This window comes from Oryctolagus cuniculus, chromosome 6 (assembly GCF_964237555.1).
Source record: "Oryctolagus cuniculus chromosome 6, mOryCun1.1, whole genome shotgun sequence".
Taxonomy (NCBI): Eukaryota; Metazoa; Chordata; class Mammalia; order Lagomorpha; family Leporidae; genus Oryctolagus; species Oryctolagus cuniculus.
This window is the reverse complement of record NC_091437.1, coordinates 62,560,775-62,580,208: the sequence shown is the minus strand read 5'-3', so window position 1 is coordinate 62,580,208 and position 19,434 is coordinate 62,560,775. Positions and strand designations below refer to the sequence as shown.

General features: G+C 56.6%; 1 protein-coding gene across 1 annotated transcript in view; it reads right to left on the bottom strand.

The window, feature by feature from the left end:
• The window catches only part of CDHR2 (cadherin related family member 2), a 39,011-nt gene that overhangs the window by 3,658 nt on the left and 15,919 nt on the right, over window positions 1–19,434 (bottom strand). The window contains exons 6-28 of the mRNA XM_070076434.1: window positions 17,075–17,164; window positions 15,001–15,090; window positions 14,264–14,389; window positions 14,038–14,184; window positions 13,870–13,945; window positions 13,666–13,781; window positions 13,319–13,552; window positions 11,079–11,234; window positions 10,825–10,986; window positions 10,535–10,596; window positions 8,574–8,817; window positions 7,299–7,538; window positions 5,877–5,946; window positions 5,159–5,767; window positions 3,739–3,810; window positions 3,307–3,356; window positions 1,573–1,724; window positions 1,301–1,409; window positions 1,125–1,213; window positions 684–752; window positions 482–559; window positions 345–405; window positions 108–232 (exon numbers count right to left, since the gene is read on the bottom strand). Coding sequence (XP_069932535.1) covers window positions 108–232; window positions 345–405; window positions 482–559; window positions 684–752; window positions 1,125–1,213; window positions 1,301–1,409; window positions 1,573–1,724; window positions 3,307–3,356; window positions 3,739–3,810; window positions 5,159–5,767; window positions 5,877–5,946; window positions 7,299–7,538; window positions 8,574–8,817; window positions 10,535–10,596; window positions 10,825–10,986; window positions 11,079–11,234; window positions 13,319–13,552; window positions 13,666–13,781; window positions 13,870–13,945; window positions 14,038–14,184; window positions 14,264–14,389; window positions 15,001–15,090; window positions 17,075–17,164 — 3,227 coding nt within the window. The remainder of the gene's footprint in view (window positions 1–107; window positions 233–344; window positions 406–481; window positions 560–683; window positions 753–1,124; window positions 1,214–1,300; window positions 1,410–1,572; window positions 1,725–3,306; window positions 3,357–3,738; window positions 3,811–5,158; window positions 5,768–5,876; window positions 5,947–7,298; window positions 7,539–8,573; window positions 8,818–10,534; window positions 10,597–10,824; window positions 10,987–11,078; window positions 11,235–13,318; window positions 13,553–13,665; window positions 13,782–13,869; window positions 13,946–14,037; window positions 14,185–14,263; window positions 14,390–15,000; window positions 15,091–17,074; window positions 17,165–19,434) is intronic.

Here is a 19,434-nt window from a genome sequence, read left to right as displayed (position 1 = left end):
AACACACAGCTAGCTGCTGCCAACCTAAATTCCAGTTCTTTCTGCCCCACTCCCTACCCGAGTGTCTAGGGAGACGGTTAGAGCCCCGGCAGGCCATGGCACCGCACCTCTTCCGTACACACACGAGGACAGTGGCTGCGATCACTATGGCGAGTGCCAAGGCCACTCCCAGTCCTATGATGACGCTGATGAGCTGTTTCGTCTGGTCTGACTCCTGGCTCTGCTGGGAGCCCTGGAAGAGAAAGGGCGTGAGGGGGCTGCGGCTGGGGGAGGGGGAGGGGCGGTCACCTTTGGCTCTTGCCTCCCCCTGCCCCCCGCAGCCCCTCCATCCTGCCCATGCTCACCAGCACCACCAGCCCCAGCTGCAGCAGCTGTGTCAGCGCGTCCTCATCGTTCCGAATCATCCTGGGTACAGAAGCCAGCTCAGACCCAGGCTTTCCTGCCCACACTGTGCCCAGCCCCTAAGGACAGCCCCACTCACACACTCAGGTCGTTCAGCGTCAGGGCTGACCCATTGGGGAAGACAAAGTAGGCATCCATGTAGGAGTGGGCTCGGGACCTGGGCGGGGTCAGGGGGGAACAGGACAAGGGGTTGCAGGGGTGCTGCGCCCTCACTGTGCGCCACCCAGCTTCCTGCTCCTGCGTCTTTCCCCCAACCAGTCGCGGGGCCTGCACACACTCACCTGGCTGCGGAGTCGAGGTTCTGAACGTTCACAACGTAGACGGTGGTCCTGGTCGCTTGGCCGAGAGCCCTACAAAGGGAGCAAATGGTCACAGAGTCCAGGCCTGCTCAGGACAGCTGTGCTGGCTCAGCAGGTGGCACCTCTATGCAAAGAAGAGAAAAGGAAATCCCGTCCTGTCACTGGGTTTACAGCTTAGCAAACAGAGTGCCCTTGTGCAGTGCCCAGCCTTCACAATGGTACATGGCAGCTCTGTTGAGCCCTCTCTCTGCCCTTGGCTGGGCAGAGGCTTCTGGATGTGTGCAGAAAGGTAGTGCAGGTCCAGGTCCAGGGTGAGAGATGGACAAAGTCAAGTGTGGGTCATGGATAGGATTGAGAGACAGCCTGTCCAGGTCTTGTCAGGGAGCAGCCCCCTTAGGCCTTGTCCTGGTCCCCCAAACCTACGCCTTAATGGCCTCCATGTTGGCGCCCACCTCCTCCTTCTGTGGGGAGAACTGTAGCCTCACGCGGTAACTCTGGTCCACGGTGAAGAGCTGGGGGAGGAGCGGGTGGGAGCGCATGAGACCTAGGCCCAGGGGCCAGCAGGGGCAACTAGGTTGGAGGCCGGGACTGGTACTCACATTCAGGGTGACTTGGGCTTCCCGGGCAGACCCCACGGAAGGTTTATCCTGGGCCTGCACGGTCACCTGGTAGGTCCCTTGCAGAGTGGAGTCAAGGTTGATCAGTAGCCTGCAAAAGGGGCAGGGACACAGAGCCATCCTGACACCCAAGCTGGAGTCCTCTGGCACCCAATTGCACCCCTCCCAGGATGGGAGGCATGCCATGATGCCTCTTGGCCTCACCCCCCACCCCCCGCCCCTAGCCTCCGGTGGTGGGGGGCGCCCGCTGTTACTCAATGCTGCCAGTAAACACAGTGCCCTCGGCCGAGGTGGGGATCTCAAAGACGTTTTGCAAAGGCAATGTGGTCCCATCCTTAGAGACGAAATCCACTTGCAGGATGCTGAACTCGATGACCGCATTGGCCCCTGAGTCATCGTCTCTGGCCTGGGAACAAGAGTGGGCAACATCTGGGGGCTGGGCTGGGCCACACCTCCCTCTCTCCTCCCCCACTCCAGCAGGGGTCTGAGGCTGCGGTGGCCCCTAGCCCCTGTCAGCCTTCCTCCTGCCCCTGCCAGCTCCACGCAATAAGCAAGTGTTTGATCATCGGTGTGGCTGCTCCGCAGATCTAGGCTTGGACAAGGCTCTACCCCAGCTTGACAGATCACTGTGCCCTAAGCAAATCCTACCAGCTCCCACCACACCTGCCACGCACACGATGCTATGCTGGGGAGCGCTCTGGCTTCCTAAGCACCTACTGTGTGCCGGGCGCCTGCCCTGAGATCCCTCCCTAACGTGACTGTGGATTCTCCTGGGCGACCAGGAGCTGAGTCGGGGCGGGGGCATGCATTTATGTTCATTCCAATGCCTTCTAGAGAAAAGCATAACCAACCCACGGAGCCACGAGCCTGCTGTTCAGAGAGAAGCTGGAGCCAGGGTTTATGTTTCAAAAAGCAGTCAATTTAAAGGAGAGGGTTCCATGCCATGGCTGAACTGATGACGCTGGAGTGTAGCTGGCTGAGGATTGGCAAACCGCTATCCTTGCCCAACAAGAAACTGGGGTTATGAGAGACACTGGCCGTGGGACAGCTCTCAGTGGGCAAGGCCAGGCCCATCTGTCTCCTACACCCATGTGTTTGTCACAGCGTAGGAAGCAGCAGCCAGAGACCACCTGCTGGTGCTGCCAGCTCCTTGTTGGGGAGGGAAACTGAGTCACAGAGGGTGAGGCGGCTTCACGGGTGAGTAAGAGGTCCAGCCAGGCCCAGACTCAGGGCTGTGCGGGGGGCTCAGCCCCGGCCCTCCAATAAACACATCAGTACCAAAACTGGTAGGGGTGGGGCCAGCGCTGTGGCGCAGCGAGTGAAGAACCACCTGCAGGGCTGGCATCCCATATGGGCACCAGTTCAAGTCCTCGCTGCTCCACTTCCAGTCTAGTCCCTTGCTTATGGCCTGGGAAAGCAGTAGAAGATGGCCCAAGTCCTTGGGCCCCTGCACCCATGTGGGAGACCCAGAAGAAGCTCCTGGATCCTGGCTTTGGATCAGACCAGCTCTGGCCATTTCAACCAGTTGGGGAGTGAACCAGCGGATGGAAGACCTCTCTCTCTCTCTCTCTGCCTCTGTTACTCTGCCTTTCAAATAAATAGCTCTTTAAAACAAAAAGAAAGAAAAGGCAAGTGCATTTACGATTACAAGTCCTAGAAATTAACTACAAGGAACTCATTTGAGTTTCAGTTGATCAGGATTTCTCTGTAATACTCAGGAATTCTGTGGCAGTGGGGAAAGTCAGGCCTGCAAAGTGGAACCTACGGTGATGACATCTGTGTGGACACTACATTCCACAGCTAGCGATGATCCCATCAGGCAGGCTGGTGTCTGTTTCTGTTCTAGAGCTTTCTTTTGCATAGATGGCAGCCCATATGTCTCCTTTCTAGGGTTCAAACACTCTGCGGGCAGCCAGAAGACCTGAACGCCTTAGCCCCCTGTCCCTCGGGGCTCATGTGACCCACAGAGCCTGGTAAGACGGACTCACCTGGACAGTCGCCACCTGCTGGCCAATTAACACCAGTTCTGGGATGATGACTGCAAGTCAGACAGGAAGGAGGTCAGTGGGGCTCGGGCAGGGCCCACCTGGCCCAGTGCTGGCCACAAACTGGCTCAGGGCTCAACGCCTGTCCCCACCAAACCTGCCTTCAACTTCTCTATCAAAAAAGGACCCCCCCCCCACGACAGCCAGTAGTTAGCAAGTCATCCATCTCCCATTGTACAGGTGGTAAAACTGGGATCCAAAGAGGCCAGGGCTCAGCCCAGGGCCAGAGATCAAGAGGAGCAGAGCTAGAATGAAAATGTAGTCCCTCCTTCCTGGAGGGAGGCAGGCGGTGAGGGTGTGTGGGGTCCCAAGGGAGCAGGGGTGTGTGTGTGTGTGTGTGTGTGCGGCAGGGTGACACTCAGGCCTGCTGCTTACCAAAAGTCTTGTTGCCAAGCACAAAATAAGGTGTGTTGTCATTCACATCCTCAATCGTTATGGGGAGGCTTCCTGGGGACAGAAGGGAAGCTGGCTGGGGGCTCCACACAGGCTGGGCCCAGAGCCCCGCCCCCCATGGCCTCAGCCACGCCCCTGCAGTGTCACACAGTTCCCTCCCCAGTCCCAATTCGAGTGCACATTCCGTCCTTGCTGGGGGTGAGTGGCGTGTCACAGCCACACAACCAGAGCGGTGGGCCAGGCTCGGGCCTGGCCTCGGTGCGTCTCAGCTGACCAAAACGTCACACTGACACTTTGTAGCGGCGTCAGCTGGGTGCTGAAATGGCCACACGGGGCGGGCTTCTGACACAGCGGTAAAGGGACCACTCAGAATGCCCGCATCCCATAGCAGAGAGCCTGGGCTGAAGTCCTGGCTCCACGCCCGACTCCAGCCTCCTGCTGCTGTGGATCCTGGTGGGCACCCGAAATGGGTCAGGAACTTGGGTGCCTGCCACCCACTTGGCAGACCCAGATGAAGGGCATCTGGGGAGTGAACCAGCAAATAGAAGATCTGTCTCTGTCTCTCTGTCTTTCAAATAAAATAATGTCCACATTGGGGCTGGTGCTGTGGCACAGTGGGTTAAAGCCCTGGCCTGCAGCTCCGGCATCCCATATGGGCACCGGTTCAACTCCCAGCTGCTCCATTTCTGATTCAGCTTTCTGCTGTGGCCTGGGAAAGCAGTGGAAGATGGCTCAGGTCCTTGAGCCCCTGCACCCATGTGGGAGACCCGAAAGAGGCTCCTGACTCCTGGCTTCATATCGGCCCAGCTCCAGCCATCGCGGCCATTTGGGGAGTGAACCAGCAGGTGGAAGACCCCCCACCCCCGTCTCTACTTCTACCTCTCTTTATAACTCTTTCAAATAAATAAAATAAATCTTAAAAAAGTAGTTTAAGAAAAATGTCTCAACCTCCTCATCTGCGAGACTGGCTAGGAGTCAGCTGCCCCATGGGTGGGGCAGGAATGAAATGAGGAAATGCTCAGCAGGTGCTTGCCACAGTTCTTGGCTGCTGCAAAGACTCAGCGTGCGCTGGCTGTCACCATGGTCACCCACGATTTGGTGACATGCCAACACACGTCTGGCCAGAGCGTGCTCTTGCTTTTACACTGCCTAACAACAGCAGAGCACCATGCAGGCACTGCTGCGTGCCAGGCTCTGCAGCGGGTGTTTATCTGTGATTTCTCACGTCATCGCCACAGCCAAGCCACACCAACTCCACCAACCAGTGGGAAACTGACGCTGGGAGAGGGATGGGCGACTCTGGAGCCAAGATTTGAACCCAGACCTGTGGGTCCCAGCCCAGGTTCTATCCCAGGACCCCTAGGCTGCCAGCCGCCAAGCCTGGCAGGCCAGGCCCCCTCACCATTGTCGCTGCAGGCCGGAAAGCCAGGATCCGTGAGGAGGTCACAGGCCTGCACCACCAGCGTGACCAGGTCACAGACCTCGTAGTCAATGGCCTCGCTCTGGTTGATGTACACGGAGCCGTTGGGCATCACAGAGAACCAGCAGTCATGGCACAGGCTGCCCACGGCGACGCCGGCCTTGGCACAGATGGTGTTTAGGAGCTTTATCTGCAGCAGGGCCGTGGAGTCCACATCCTGGGCCCGCACCTCGGCCACCTGGCCGTGCTGGGAGCCGTTCTCGGCCACACGGATGCCCTGGAGCGAGGCTGCGACCAGGGTGGGTGGTTCGTCATTCACGTCCACCACTGTCACGTTGATTTCCGCCGTGGCCTCCTGGTCCTGAGGGCCCGGGTTCTCAGCGCTCACAGTCAGATAGAAGAAGGGCTGGCTCTCGTAGTCCAGGCTCTCGTCCAGCGGCAGCCAGAGGCGGCCCTCGGCACGCCCAGGCCCCAGCACGGAGCCTTGCAGAATGAACCTGTTCACGCTGCTCCCCGACAGGCTGAAGCTGATACGGTTGTTGACTTCTGTCTGGTCCGCGTCCCAGGCCTCCACCACTCCCACCAGCACACCTGCGGGTCAAGGGGCAGAGCTCGGAGGAAGCCCCGCCTCTCCACCCCCTCAGGCCCCGCTCCAGGAGGGCCCCAACCCAGATGCCCAGCCTAGCGAGGGAGGGCGTACCTGGATCCCTCTCCTTGACGAAGAACGTGTAGCTGGACTGGTTGAAGACAGGCAGGTTGTCGTTGATGTCCTGCGGGCAGAGGCGGGCCTGAGCGCCAGCAACTGGAGCCCTGGGAGTTCAGCCTCCTCAGGCCCCTCTGAGAAGGCAGGGACTCCTCTGCCAGAGGCCAAGGCCGGGACCCTCTCTTTCCCTCTGTGTCTCAAGCACAGGGAACTGCCCACTCCGCAGATGAGGTGCAGCCTTCAGGAGGGAGCTGGGGCTGGTGTTGATGTGCAGAAGGTGAAGCTGCCGCTTGGGGGTGCCCTCACCCCTTATCTGAGCGCCTACTGGAGTCCCACAAAACAAACACCTTGGGAAACAAAGTAGCCTCCCTCTCAATGAGATGTGCAAACGGACTTCTAAAGGTTTGGGAGGGGCAGGCCCTTGGCCCAGCAGCTAAGGGACGCCTGCAGCCTGTAGCACAGGGCCTGGGTTCACAGCCTGGGCTCGGCCACTGTCTGTTCTGGCTCCCTGCTAGTGCAGATCCTGGGAGGCAGAAGGGATGGCTCAAGTCCTTGGGGCCTTGCCACCCACATGGGAGACCTGGATGGAGTCCCATGCTCCTGCCTTTGTCCTGGCCTGGTCCTGGCTGCTGTTGTGGGCATTTGGGGAGTGAACCAGTGGAGCTCTGTTTCTCTCTCTCTCTCTCTCTCTCTCTCTCTCCCTGATTCACTGCCTTTCAAATAAATTAAAGAAATACAGTTTTTTAGGGCCTGATGCAGCAGGTCAAAGTCGTGGCCTGCAGTGCCGGCATCCCATATGGGTGCCAGTTCAAGTCCTGGCTGCGCCACTTCTGATCCAGCTCTCTGCTATGGCCTGGGAAAGCAGTAGAAGATGGTCCAAATCCTTGGGTCCCTTCACCCACATGGGAGACCCAGAAGAAGCTCCAGACTCCTGGCTTCAGATCAACGCAGTTCTGGCCATTGCGGTCATTTGGGGAGTGAACCAGTGGATGGAAGACCTCGCTCACTCTCTCTCTCTCTCTCTCTCTCTCTCACACACACACACAGCCCGCCCTCTCTGCAAGGTGGGGTAGCACTTCCCCCAGGCAGCTCCCGGAGGTACAAGGACTTGCTCGCAGGGAGCAGGGTTCTGCTTCTGCCTTCTGTGTGGCCCATCACTTCCCAAGGACAGCCCACAAGTCCTAATCCTGCTTCTGTCTCCAGTTCCCCTGAGATCACACTCTCTGATGCTTGTGGCCACGTGGCTCTTGGGGCTGCTCCCAAGTATAGAGCCAGGAGCCTGGCCCAGTCTGGTTACACGACTCTCTCCTCTACCCACCCCTTCTCCTCCCGTATGGCAAAGGACAAAAACGTGGCTCCCCTGGGGCCGGAGGGACTGGGCACCTGCAGCAGCCTGCTGCTGGCTGAGCCAGGCCTCACCTCCACAGTGATCGTGACGTTGACCTCGGTGCTACGACTGGGCACGCCGTAGTCAGCCACCTGCACGGTCAGCACAATGCGGCCCTCCAGGGCAGGCTCAATGGCCTCTCGGTCCAGGGGCCCCAGATTCGTGAGGAGCCCTGTATCAGGGTTCACGGAGAAGTTGTGGCTGTGGGGGCCGGGCAGCAGGCTGTAGAGCAGGCGGCTGTTGCTGGTGCCGGGCTCATCTTTGTCCTGGGCCTGTGCAGATGAGCAGAGTGGACATGAGCCATGAGCCAGCGGGCAGTGGTGGCTGGAGTCAGCGGGGTGCTGTCCGCTCTCCCAGCCTCCATCTCCCGTCTAAGAGGAGCCAACAGCCACACAAGGTCCTCAGGTCCCGAGCACGAGGCTGCTTCGCCTCCCAAAACCTTGCTGGCACTCGACAGCATTCCAGGCCCTGTTTTAGGAGAAGAGCTGTCATTGAGACAGCTGACAGGCTAGTGGGAAGGGAGACATCACAGACATTCACAAATTCAAGGAAACAACGCAGAATCAGTGGGAAGCCTGATTGTTCCCAGGAACACTACTTTAGTGCTGTGTTTTAAAACTATTTTTAAAAGAACTGATTCTTGGGGTGTGGCGTGGTGGCGTAGCGGGCAAAGCTACTGCCTGTAGTGCCGGCATCCCATATGGGTGCTGGTTCGGATCCTGGCTGCTCCTCTTCCAATCCAGTTCTCTGCTATGGCCTAGGAAAGCAGTGGAAGACGGCCCAAGTCCTTGGGCCCCTGCACCCACGTAGGAGACTAAGAAGTTCTTGGCTCCTGGCTTTGGATCAGTGCAGCTCCGGCTGTTGCGGCCAATTGGGGAGTAAACCTTCAGATAGAATACCTCTCTCTCTCTCTGTCTCTCCTTCTCTCTCCGTGTAACTCTGACTTTCAAATAAATAAATAAATCTAAGAAAAATCTTAGCAGCCATGTTACAACTCTGCCTTTGGGTTTTACCCTTTGGACAGTGGGTTCTAACTCTGCTTTCTTCTATATTATATTATATTATATTATATTATATTATATTATATTCTTTGTTATATATATATATATCTTACTTTCTGGAAAGGGGCAGAAGAGTGAACATAAAACAGCAGTGCTTTTGAGGGCTTGCTTTAAGCACTTTGCAGCCATCATCTCATCATTCCCCGGGGTCTCCTGGCAGAGCCCAGATTCCACCGCGGCTGGCAGGACTGCAGAACTGGGCGTGGCCCCTCCTCCTGCCCAGCCGTGCTGCAGGTGGGCTCGCACCTGGATAGTCACGGAGACCTCGCCCCCCTCCTCCTGCACGAAGATGTTGTAGGAGCCGCTGACTTCCGGGGTGTTGTCGTTGATGTCCAGCAGGTGGATCTGTAGCGAGGCGGAGGCCGACAGGTTGCCGCCGTCTGCCGCCTGCAGCGTCAGGTAGTACACTGCCTGCGTCTCCCGGTCCAGCAGCACTCCATCCCTCACCGTCACAGTCCCCGAGTCTGGGTCCACTGCAAAGAGGTCTGCCCTGCTCAGGGTGGCCAGATGTAGCAGATGGAATTACAGAATGCTCTCTTACGGGTGACTCTCAGATACACAGGGACACACATGTGCTGCCTGTCCCACGCAAAATGGGGTGGGGGGTATTTCAAAAAGCTTATGGGAACCTGGAACTAAAAGATAATGCACCCTTCCCATGAACCGTTTCAAGGCCTCTCACATGTACAACATTCTTATTGCTATGGTTTCCATATGGCTTGACTTTGTCCCCCAAGGCTTGTTCCACAGTGTGGCACCGTTAAGAGGTGGTGGGACCTTTACGAGGTGGGGCCTGGTGGGGGTCACAAGATTGGCTCCTCCCTTCTCTGGTTTCCCTATTCCCATGATCCCTAACATGCTGTGGCCCGCCCTTGTGGTGCTATCTGTCACGAAGTCCTCACCAGAACATAGCTGAAGATGATGCTGGTACCACGTCCTTCAGTTTCCAGCAATGTTAGCTCAACACAGCTCTCTACAAACTACCCAGCCTCGGGCATTTCATGATAAGAACAGAAAACACAATAATGCACTCATTCCAATAAAAAAGTGTTTGTGGGTGGTCGTCGTGGTGCAGTAGTTTAAGCCACTGCTTGGGATGCCCACACCCTATAGGAGCACCTGTGCAAATCCTGGATGCTCTGCTTCCAATCCAGCTCCCTGCTAGTGTACCTGGGAAGGCAGTGGAGGACGGCCCAAGTGCTTGGGCCCCTGCCACCCTCAAGGGAGACCTGGACGGAGTTCAGATCTCCTGGCTTTGGCCTGGTCTACCCCTGGCTGTGGCAACCATTTGGGCAGTAACCCAGTGCATGAAAGATACCCCCCTTCCTCCCTCTCCGTCTCTCCCTGTCACTATGTCTTTCAGATTGCTTAATTGATTGACCTAAAAACTTTGAGGCCAGTGCTGTGGCTCAGCAGGTTAAGCTGCCACCTGCCATAGCAGCATCCCATATCACAGACTCAGTTCAGGTCCCGGATGCTCTGCTTACAATCCAGTTCCCTGCTAGTGCACCTGGGAAGGCCGAGGAAAATGGTCCTAGTACTTGGGCCCCTGACATCCATTGGGAGACCCAGATTGAGCTCCAGGCTCCTGCCTCGTGCAGCCCTGGCTGCTGTAGCCATCTAGGGAGTAAACCAATGGATGGAAGATTCCCCTCTCCATATCTCCCTCTGTCACTCTGCCTTTCAAGTAAACAAAACAAATCTTTAAAAAAATTTTTGTTAAGAAAGTATTCCTTGTTGGGGCCAGCACTGTGGTGTAATAGGCTGAAACTCTGCCTACAGCAGCGGCATGCCATATGGGTGCCAGTTCTAGTCCCGGCTGCTCCACTTCCAATCCAGCTCTCTGCTATGGCCTGGGAAAGCAGTGGAAGATGGCTCAAGTGCTTGGGCCCCTGCAAATGCGTGGGAGACCCAGAAGAAGCTCCTGGCTCCTGGCTTTGGGTCGGCTCAGCTCCAGACATTGCAGCCATCTGGGGAGTGAACCAGTGGATGGAAGACCTCTCTGTCTCTCCCTCTCTCAGTCTGTAACTCTGCCTCTTAAATAAATGAATAAATCTTAAAAAGAAAAAGCAGTCGGTTTTCTGAGATGGAAACCTAACTGAGTGGCCTGTATTTTCTCTGGCCACCCTCACTCCATGGCGAGGCCGGAAGAGGCAGGGCCTGAGTCCACACCCCTCAGCTGCCACCCCCCACCCCCGGGACCTTACCCGTTTCCCGGGAGCAGGCTGTAGGTGATGTGGCCCCACTCGCCCGTGTCGGGGTCCGTGGCCTGTGAGGCAGAGAGACAGTGGGATGCTGTGGAGGCCATGGCAGCTGCCCACTGGAGACGGGGCTGGTGGGCTCCCGCACATTCATGCCGGCTGGGACCCAGTGCCATCAGAGGCCACAGACACGAACAGGGCCACACAATTCTGACCATCCAGGTCCCTCCCCCACCCCCAGGCATCCCCACCAACCCCGTCCCCAGCCTGGCCCCATCATGTCCGTCATCACTCACGTGGATGCTGTTAGTAACCACAAAGCCAGTGGCACTGTGCTCTGGCACACTGAGGACGTACAAGCTCTGGGGGAACGAGGGCCTGTGGTCATTCACATCCCTAATGTGGATGGTCACCATCGCCACGGAGGAGTTCTGGCTCACGGAGTCAGTGGCCACGACCTGAGGACACAGCGAAGAGGCAGCACGGGGGTCCTGAGCAGCCCCCATCCGGGGGGCCCTCCCTTGCCCGCGGTCCCCTGAGCCCCCCTCACCTGCACCAGCATCACCGTCTTTGTCTCGTAGTCCACCAGCTGCGACGCACGCACCAGCACCTGCACGTCAGCCGAGCCCGCTGCCCGCTCCGGGGAGACACTGAAGGCTTCGGCGTCTGGGCCCCTCAGCGTGAGCAGGAAAGTGCCATTGTTGCCCTGTTGGGTGGGCTGTGGAGTCAGCACCCAGCGCCCTGCCACGCACCCACCCGCATTGCTGCCCCTCCCAGGGTTCCTGCCTGAGGCGGTCCCACAGCGGGGAGGGGCTTGACAAGGCCGTGGTCCCTGCCAATGTGGGCTCATCTAAAGGGGACGTTCCCAGGCACTGCGGCTCCCAGGACCCTTCCCGTTGCTCCCACAGAGAATTCCTACCAACCTTCCTTAGCTGCCACCACCGGCACAGCAGTGCCAAGCACCACCTGGCACCAGCATCGCCGGCCCGAGGACCTCAGTCAGCACCAGCACCACTCACCACACCCATGCCCCATCCACGCAGGACCATCCTCACACAACACTTGCTGCCGTGTCAGACTTGCCCCTCGCGTCACAGACGGTGAGACACGGAGAGCACCAAACACCACACGAGGATTTGTGCACATTTCCCATCCGTGCATACCCGTGATAGAGTTCAACTGATAACTTAGGCACAGTAAGATAACGATAAGGTAAAGCAATGACAATGGTATACTGTAATAAAAAATATCTAAAATGTGTGAATTAGAGACGGCATTGTGGCACGGCACGGTCTGTGACACCAGCATCCTGTATCGGAGCACTGGCTGGAGTCCTGGCTGCTCCGCTCCCAATCCAGCTCTCTGCTGATGTGCCTAGGTGCCAGCAGAGGGGGCTGGCGCTGTGGCATAGCATGTAAAGTAGCCGCCTGTAGTGCCGGCATCCCATACAGGCGCTGGTTCCAGCCCCGGCTGCTCCACTTCCACTCCACCTCTCTGCTATGGCCTGTGAAAGCAGTAGAAGATGGCCTGAGTCCTTGGGCCCCTGCACCCACGTGGGCGACTTGGAGGAAGCTCCTGGCTTCTGGCTTTGAATCAGTGCAACTCCAGCCCTTGTGGCCATCTGGGGAGTGAACCAGTGGATGGAAGACCTCTCTCTCTCTCTCTCTCTCTCTCTCTCTCTCTGTCTCTCTCTCTCTCTGCCTCTGCCTTTCTGTAACTCTGCCTTTCAAATAAATAAATAAATCTAAAAAAAAAGAAAGAAAGAAAGCAGCAGAGGAGGTACCCCTGCCACCCACTCCACATGGGAGACAGGATGGAGCTCGGGCTCCTGGCTTCAGTCTGAACCAAATCCGGCTGTTGCAGTCATTTGGGAAATGAACCAGCAGATGGAAAATCTCTCCCTCTCTTTTTTTAAATTTTTTTAAAGATTTTATTTATTTATTTGAGAGGTAGAGTTATAGACATTGAGAGGGAGAGACAGAGGGAAAGGTCTTCCTTCCGTTGGTTCACTCCCCAAATGGCCACAATGGTCAGAGCTGCGCCAATCCGAAGCCAGGGGCCAGGTTCTTCTTCCTGGTCTTCCACGCACGTGCAGGGGCCCAAGGACTTGGGCCATCTACTGCTTTCCCAGGCCATAGCAAAGAGCTGGATTGGAAGAGGAGCAACCGGGACTCGAACCAGCGCTCATAGAGATGCCAGTGCTGCCTGCAGAGGATTAACCTACTGCGCCACGGTGCTGGCCCTCTCCTCTCTTTGTGTGTCTTTTTCTCTCTCTACTATGTTTTTCAAAAAACAAAAACAAAAACTAAATCTGTTGAAAGAAAATAAAAACCATAAGGATTGTTTATTTCTGGAATTTTCTGCTTCCTATTTTCAGACCATGGTTCACCATGATCAGCAGGGGCTGCTGCATGGCCTGACCATCCATGCTTACTCATCATATCGCGCCACCAGGTCACCAGCTCCCAGCCCCAGCCTCCATGTGAGTGCCCTCCAGGCTGGCACTCACCCAGAGCACTCTGGCTTCAACACTGCCCAGCTTCCCCCAATCCCAAAAACCCTCCCCAACCTGACCTCACCCCCACCCCCACCACCTCCACCCCACATCACCAGAGACCATGCTCCACCCAACCCAATAGCCAACACTAACCACGCCATCCGACATTCCCAAATATCACCCCAAATCCCCTTCTATCATCGTCCTCGGCTCCACTGCCCGCCTCTCCCCCATGCACCTGCCATTGGCTCTCCGCCCCCTCCCTCCCTGTCCTTGCCCCCAGGGGAACCTGCCTTGTCTGGGTCATAGGCCACCATGGTGAGGCTGTCGACGGGGATGCGGGTGGAAGCGTGCTCATCCACGTAACCCACGAAGTTGACTTGGGCTTCTTGGGGACTGAAGGTGCAGGCTGGGAGGCTGCAGTTGTAAAACTCAGGAGTGTGGTCATTGACATCTGTCACCACCAGGGTGACCCACGTGCTCACCTTGGCCTGCTGCCCATAGATGTTGGGGTTCGTCTCAGTGGCCTGATGTACAGAGCAGAGGCCAGAGAACCAGTGTTCAGATGGAGTGAGCCCAAAACTCAGAGGCTTGAGGGTGGGGACACAATGGGGGGGGTGGCAGTGGTGGCTTCACTGACCGTGACCTCCAGCTGCACCTCCTCATCCTCGTCCAGCAGCTGCTCCCGGTCCAGGGAGCCATGGACCCTGATGACCCCGTCTGCCCCAATGTCAAACCAGCCAGGCCTTGTGGAACCTGGCAAGGAGGCAGGCAGAGCGTCTGGTGGAGCCCTACCCCGGCCCTCGCCACCACAGCCCCGCCCTGGGGACGCGTCCATGCTCACTGGAGATGCTGTAGGTCACAGGATCATTGATGCCCTTGTCGCTGTCCACGGCCTCCACCGTCAGCACCGAAGTCCCCTGGTAGGAGGCATGGTCAGTGGCCCTGACCCTTTCTCCTCCCCTCCTGCTTCCCCCAGAGCCCCCCTCCCCCACCAGGCCCCCAAGCACACCTGGGCTGCGTCCTCAGCCACAGAGGCCGAGTAAAACTCCCTGATGAACTGCGGGTCCAGGTCAGGCTCGTCGATGATCGTGACGGATAGGAAGACAGGCGAGGAGCACTGGATGGTGTGGCTGTTGTTGAACAAGCCGCCCGAGTCCTGTGGGGGGAGACGGCCCCTGCATGAGCCCAGGCCGTGGACCCAGGCACCCCGGCACCCGGCCTGCACCTGCACTCACACACGCCTCCAGCTCCAGCTGGTAGAAGGCACTCTTGTTGTTGTAACTGAGGCTGCCGTTGAGTATGATGGAGCCGTTGTCCAGGATCCTGAAGAGGTGCTGGCTGTCGTCAGTGCTAGGGATGACCTGAGGCAGAGCACACAGCGGACAAGCTGGCCCAGGACAGCCCTGCCCTTGACCGTGCTCTGAGAGACGCAGGATCCAATCCCGGCTCTCCCACTCACTGACCATGCAGGTGCCACCGAGTCAAATGGCCTGTCCCAGCCTCAACTTCCACCTCTGGGAAACGGGCTGGTGAGATGACCTCGATAAGACAAGAGATGGGCAGGCACATCGCTAGTGCTCCACAGATGCAGCTGCCACTAGCAAACTTGTCTTAGAACAGGGTCCACCCTTCCCATTATTGTCTGCGTGACCTTGGACCAGACCCAGCGCCTCTCCCAGCCGCCATCGCCTCCTCCGTGGGGTCAGGCGTGCATGAGCCGCCAGGTGCGGGGATGTTAGCTTTTATCAAGGGCCCAGACAGTGCTCTGGGCAGGAGGGTGAGGGGCAGGCACCCTCCTTAGGCAGCTGGGCAAAGGGAGACTCAGTACACAGGGGAAGGGTCACGGGTCAGAGGAGGGCTGAGAGGCTCCAGGACCCTGTGGGTTCTCTGTGGAGATGCTGCCCCCTAGTGGCTGTGAGCAGCAGTCAGGATGCAGACATCCCGCAGGTCACCTTCCAGGACGCCCGCGTACCTTCTCTATGGAGTACACCACGGCCCCCGCCGACCCCGTGTCTTTGTCCTCGGCCAGCACGGTGAACACCAGGGAGCCGACTGGCAGCGTCTGCAAGGAGGGACCGATCAATCATCTGTGGGCTCAGATCCATCTCCGCCCTCCCCAGAGTCAGGCTCTCAGCGGCACCCCGGGGCTCCCTTTCCTCTCCTTCCTGTACTTCTAAGTTGTTCTGAGATCAGGCCTTTGGAGGCAGCCAGGAGAGGGCCCCAACCTCCCCACTCCCCACACAGCCTCACCACCGGCTGAGCTGGCTTCTGATTTGTGGAGCCCCTCAGAAGGAAAGACCATTCTCAAACCTAGCCTGGCTGGGTCACTCCCCTGCTCCAACATCTACACACCCTCAATTTCAAACAGTGCCCTGCAGAGCCAGAAGCTTCCCCCTGGAACCTTCGCTCCTGGGCCCCATCCATACTCTTGCTACTTCCTCATGGTGGCCAAAGAGATTATTTATTTATTTTAGGGCTTACTTATTTGCATCTATTTGAAAGGCAGAGCAGGAGGGAGAGATCTTTCATCCACTAGTTCTTTCCCCCAGATGCCTGCAACAGCCAGGGCTGGGCCAGGCGGAAGCTCAGAGCCAGGATCTCCATCTAGGTCTCCCACATAGTGGCAGGGGCCCAAGGACTTGAGCCACCACCTGCTGCCTCTGGGATACCCTAGCAGGAAGTTGGACTGAACTCGAACCAGGCACTTCCATATGGGATATCAGCATCCCACGAGTCAGCCTAACCCCTCGGGCCACAATACCCTCCCCCAATGAGATCTTTTGAAACTGTGAGTCAGACCACATCCCTTAAAGCTCTCCAAGTGTCCCCCATGCTGCCCAGATAGGGTGCAGGCTCCCAGGGCCAGACAGCTGCCCCATCTCTGACATCCCCCCTTGCTCAGCCCTCTATCCTCCAGCCACGCTGGCCAAGCTCATCCCACCTCAGGTCATTCGCATACTCTGTTCCCCCGCCTGGAGCACACCCTTGCTGTGAGTCTCTGCTCAGAGGTCACCCACTCAGAGAACCTTTCCTCTCAGTCTGCCCGCGGAGCAGCCCACTGCGCATGCACCCCAACCCCGACTTGTGCCGGCTTTACAATCTTCACAGTGCTCAGCACCACCCACAATAAGCCTGCTTGTGCTTTCTGGGTTTCTGGTTCTGCAAGCCGCTGCAGGTGGCAACCAGAGCCATCTGGGTCGCCAGGCAACTTCATCACCTGGGACAGAGGCTGTGGGAAGTGTGAACCTCACCAGCCTCAAGCCTGGCCTAGTGTGAGGTCTCCCCGTCTCTGGTACCTGCAGCCACGTGGTAATAAAGATTCACAAGGGCTATTGGGCTTGCTGCCAGTAACAACTGAGGACCCTCCCCCCACCATGTAGTTCAAGCGGGGTTGCCCCGCCTTGCGGAGGGGAAGGCCTATGACACCGACCCAGCTGGCAGAGTCTCCCATACTTCAAAGTTGGTTCAGGGATGGGCATAGGACACAAAATGAACCACTGAAGGTCAGCCTGGTGCCTGGACTAGAACTGGAGAGAGAGAGAGACAGAGACAGAGACAGAGACAGAGAAAGAGAGAGAGAGAGAGGGAGACGGTCCTTCTGTGGAAGTTGCAAAGGTGGCGGGATATGAGACTGGAACTACTGGGGGCTGCTCTTGCCACCATGTGGCAGAATGGCTCCCATGCCCTGAGATGGAGGCACCCAGGGATGCAGAGCTGAGAGACACAGAGACAAATCTTCCTGATGACGCAACTCAATAGCCTGGATCCAGCTGTGCCTGTAGTCCAAGGCACCTCTACACACTTCAGATACAGGAGAGAATAAATTCCCTTCTGTTCATGTTGATTTTATATAACTGAAAGTAGTGAGTCCACTATGATTGCAAAGTGCTGATGTAGACACTGCTCGCGGATTTAACAGGATCTGAATTTGGTTCCTGCAGCACCCCTCCCCGCCTCCCCGCTCCTGCCTGGAGAGGTTTTGCCTGATTTTTTGATGCCCCACTGGCTGTGCCTTGTCCTTCCCACCCCATGGAGGCCAACATCACCTCACTGATGCTGGTGGAGAATCCAGTGTTCTGGAAAACGGGCGCATTGTCATTTCTGTCATCCACGATCACTCGCATCTCCCTCTGCACCTGCAGGAGAGAAAGCCCAGAAACCAAGATTCAAAATGCCAGGAAAGAGGCAAGCATGAGCCAAAGCCCTCCTGTGCCCTCATCCAGACCGGTTCATTCTCTCTCTCTCTCTCTCTCTCTCTCTATATATATATATATATATATATATATGTTCTGAATCATTTGAAAGTAAGTTGCAGACATCATTAGGTAATCTTTTAAAAACCTAAAGTGTGCCTGCCCTATTTCAGAAATGTACATCTCAGTGTTGTTTGCCACAGTGCAAAGCTGTGGACAACCCAAGTGTCCATCAGCAAGGACCAGGTACATTCCCTCGCCGGGCGCACACATTACAAATAGGGGACCCGTGCTCACACACAGCAGGAGCCCCAGGCCCAATCACAGAGTGGACACAGCAGCTTCAAGACAATATTGACAGCAGGATCCCATCGGGGTTTCAGAAAATGCACCGACAAATGCAGTCTTTTTTTCCAAGGCTACTTAGGGAAAAATGTATTCCCAGCGGCCACTGTAGTGGGATAGGGCTGGGAAAGCTCATCCAAGGAGACTCCAGGTGCAGTTTCTGGAGTGTGTCCAGAGAGCGTGCATTCCCGACCCTGCACCAGCAATAGTTTGAATGAGGCTGACACAGAGGTCTCCCAGAGGTTCCTGTATTGGGTGTGTGGTCCCCAGTTTGGTGGCGCCTTTAAGAGTAGGATATAGGGGGTGGGGGTATTCCTAGCCCCACCCTCTCTCTGGCTTCCTGTCTCACCAGGCGGTCTCTGCCTCTGGCACGAGCTCCTGCCACTGGGATGCCAGCTTCTAGGAGCCCTCACCGGAGCCCACGGGTGCCATCACCATGCCCTTGTGTTCCTAGGACCATGAGCTAAGTAACCGTCCTTTCTTTATGAGGTTGCCTAGCCCTGAATACCCTGCTGTAGCAATAGAAAACAGACCAATACAGCAAGGGATCACAATGATGTTGTAAATGGAAGGCAAGGAGGCAAAATGCTAGAGACAAACCCTTAACTCCCACAGACTCAATGTCCAGTAGCATAAACCTGTTATTCAGAAATGCAAGTGTAGATGCCAACACATTCAGCCAAAGGAGCTGAGAGTGATCACTTTAGAGGCACCAGGGTGGGGAGATATTTGGCACTTGTTTTTTATTTTTATTTATTTTTTTTTTTTTTTTTGAGTGAGAGAGAACATTCCTATCCACTGGTTCATTCCTCAAAATGGTCACAATGGGGCCGGCGCCGCGGCTCACTAAGCTAATCCTCTGCCTAGCGGCACCGGCACACCGGGTTCTAGTCCTGGTCGGGGCACCGGATTCTGTCCCGGTTGCCCCTCTTCCAGGCCAGCTCTCTGCTGTGGCCAGGGAGTGCAGTGGAGGATGGCCCAGGTGCTTGGGCCCTGCACCCCATGGGAGACCAGGAGAAGCACCTGGATCCTGGCTCCTGCCATCGGATCAGCGCGGTGCACTGGTCGCAGCACGCCGGCCATGGCTGCCATTGGAGGGTGAACCAATGGCAAAGGAAGACCTTTCTCTCTGTGTCTCTCTCTCTCTCTCTCTCTCTCTCACTGTCCACTCTGCCTGTCAAAAAAAAAAAAAAAAGAAAGAAAGAAAGAAAGAAAGAAAAGAAAAGAAAAAAAAATGTTCACAATGGCCAGGGCTGGGCAGGATGGAAACCAGGAACCAGAATGTCGATCCAGGTCTCCCATGCGGGTGACAGGGACTCAGCCTCCTGGGCATCACTGCTGCCTCCCAGGGTCTGCACTAGCCGAAAGCTAGAGTCAGGACGGGAACTGAGTAGCAAACCCAGCAACTCTGATATGGGCCACGCGGGCATGAACACATCCTAACCTGCATTTTAACCACTCGCCTAAATGCCTGTCCTGGCACTTGTTTGATTTTTAAAAGATTCATTTATTTGAGAGGAGCAGAGAGTGAGAGTGAGAGAGATGGGGGGGGGGGGGAGATCTTCCATCTGCTGGTTCATGCCCCAAAATGGCCTCAACAGCCAGGACCGGGCCAGGCTGAAGCCAGGAGCCCAGAACTCCATCCAGATTTCTATGTGGGTGGCAGGAACATAAGTGCTTGAGTCTGCTGCCTCCCACGGGCGAAAGCAGGGAACTGCCTGGGAAGTGGAGGAGTCAGAATTCAAACCAGTGCTCCCATATGGGGTTCAGGCATCCCAAGTAGCAGCTTAACCCACTGTGCCACAATGCCAGTTCCTGGCATTTGCTTTTCTAATCAATATTTATATTAATCTAAACTAATAATGTAG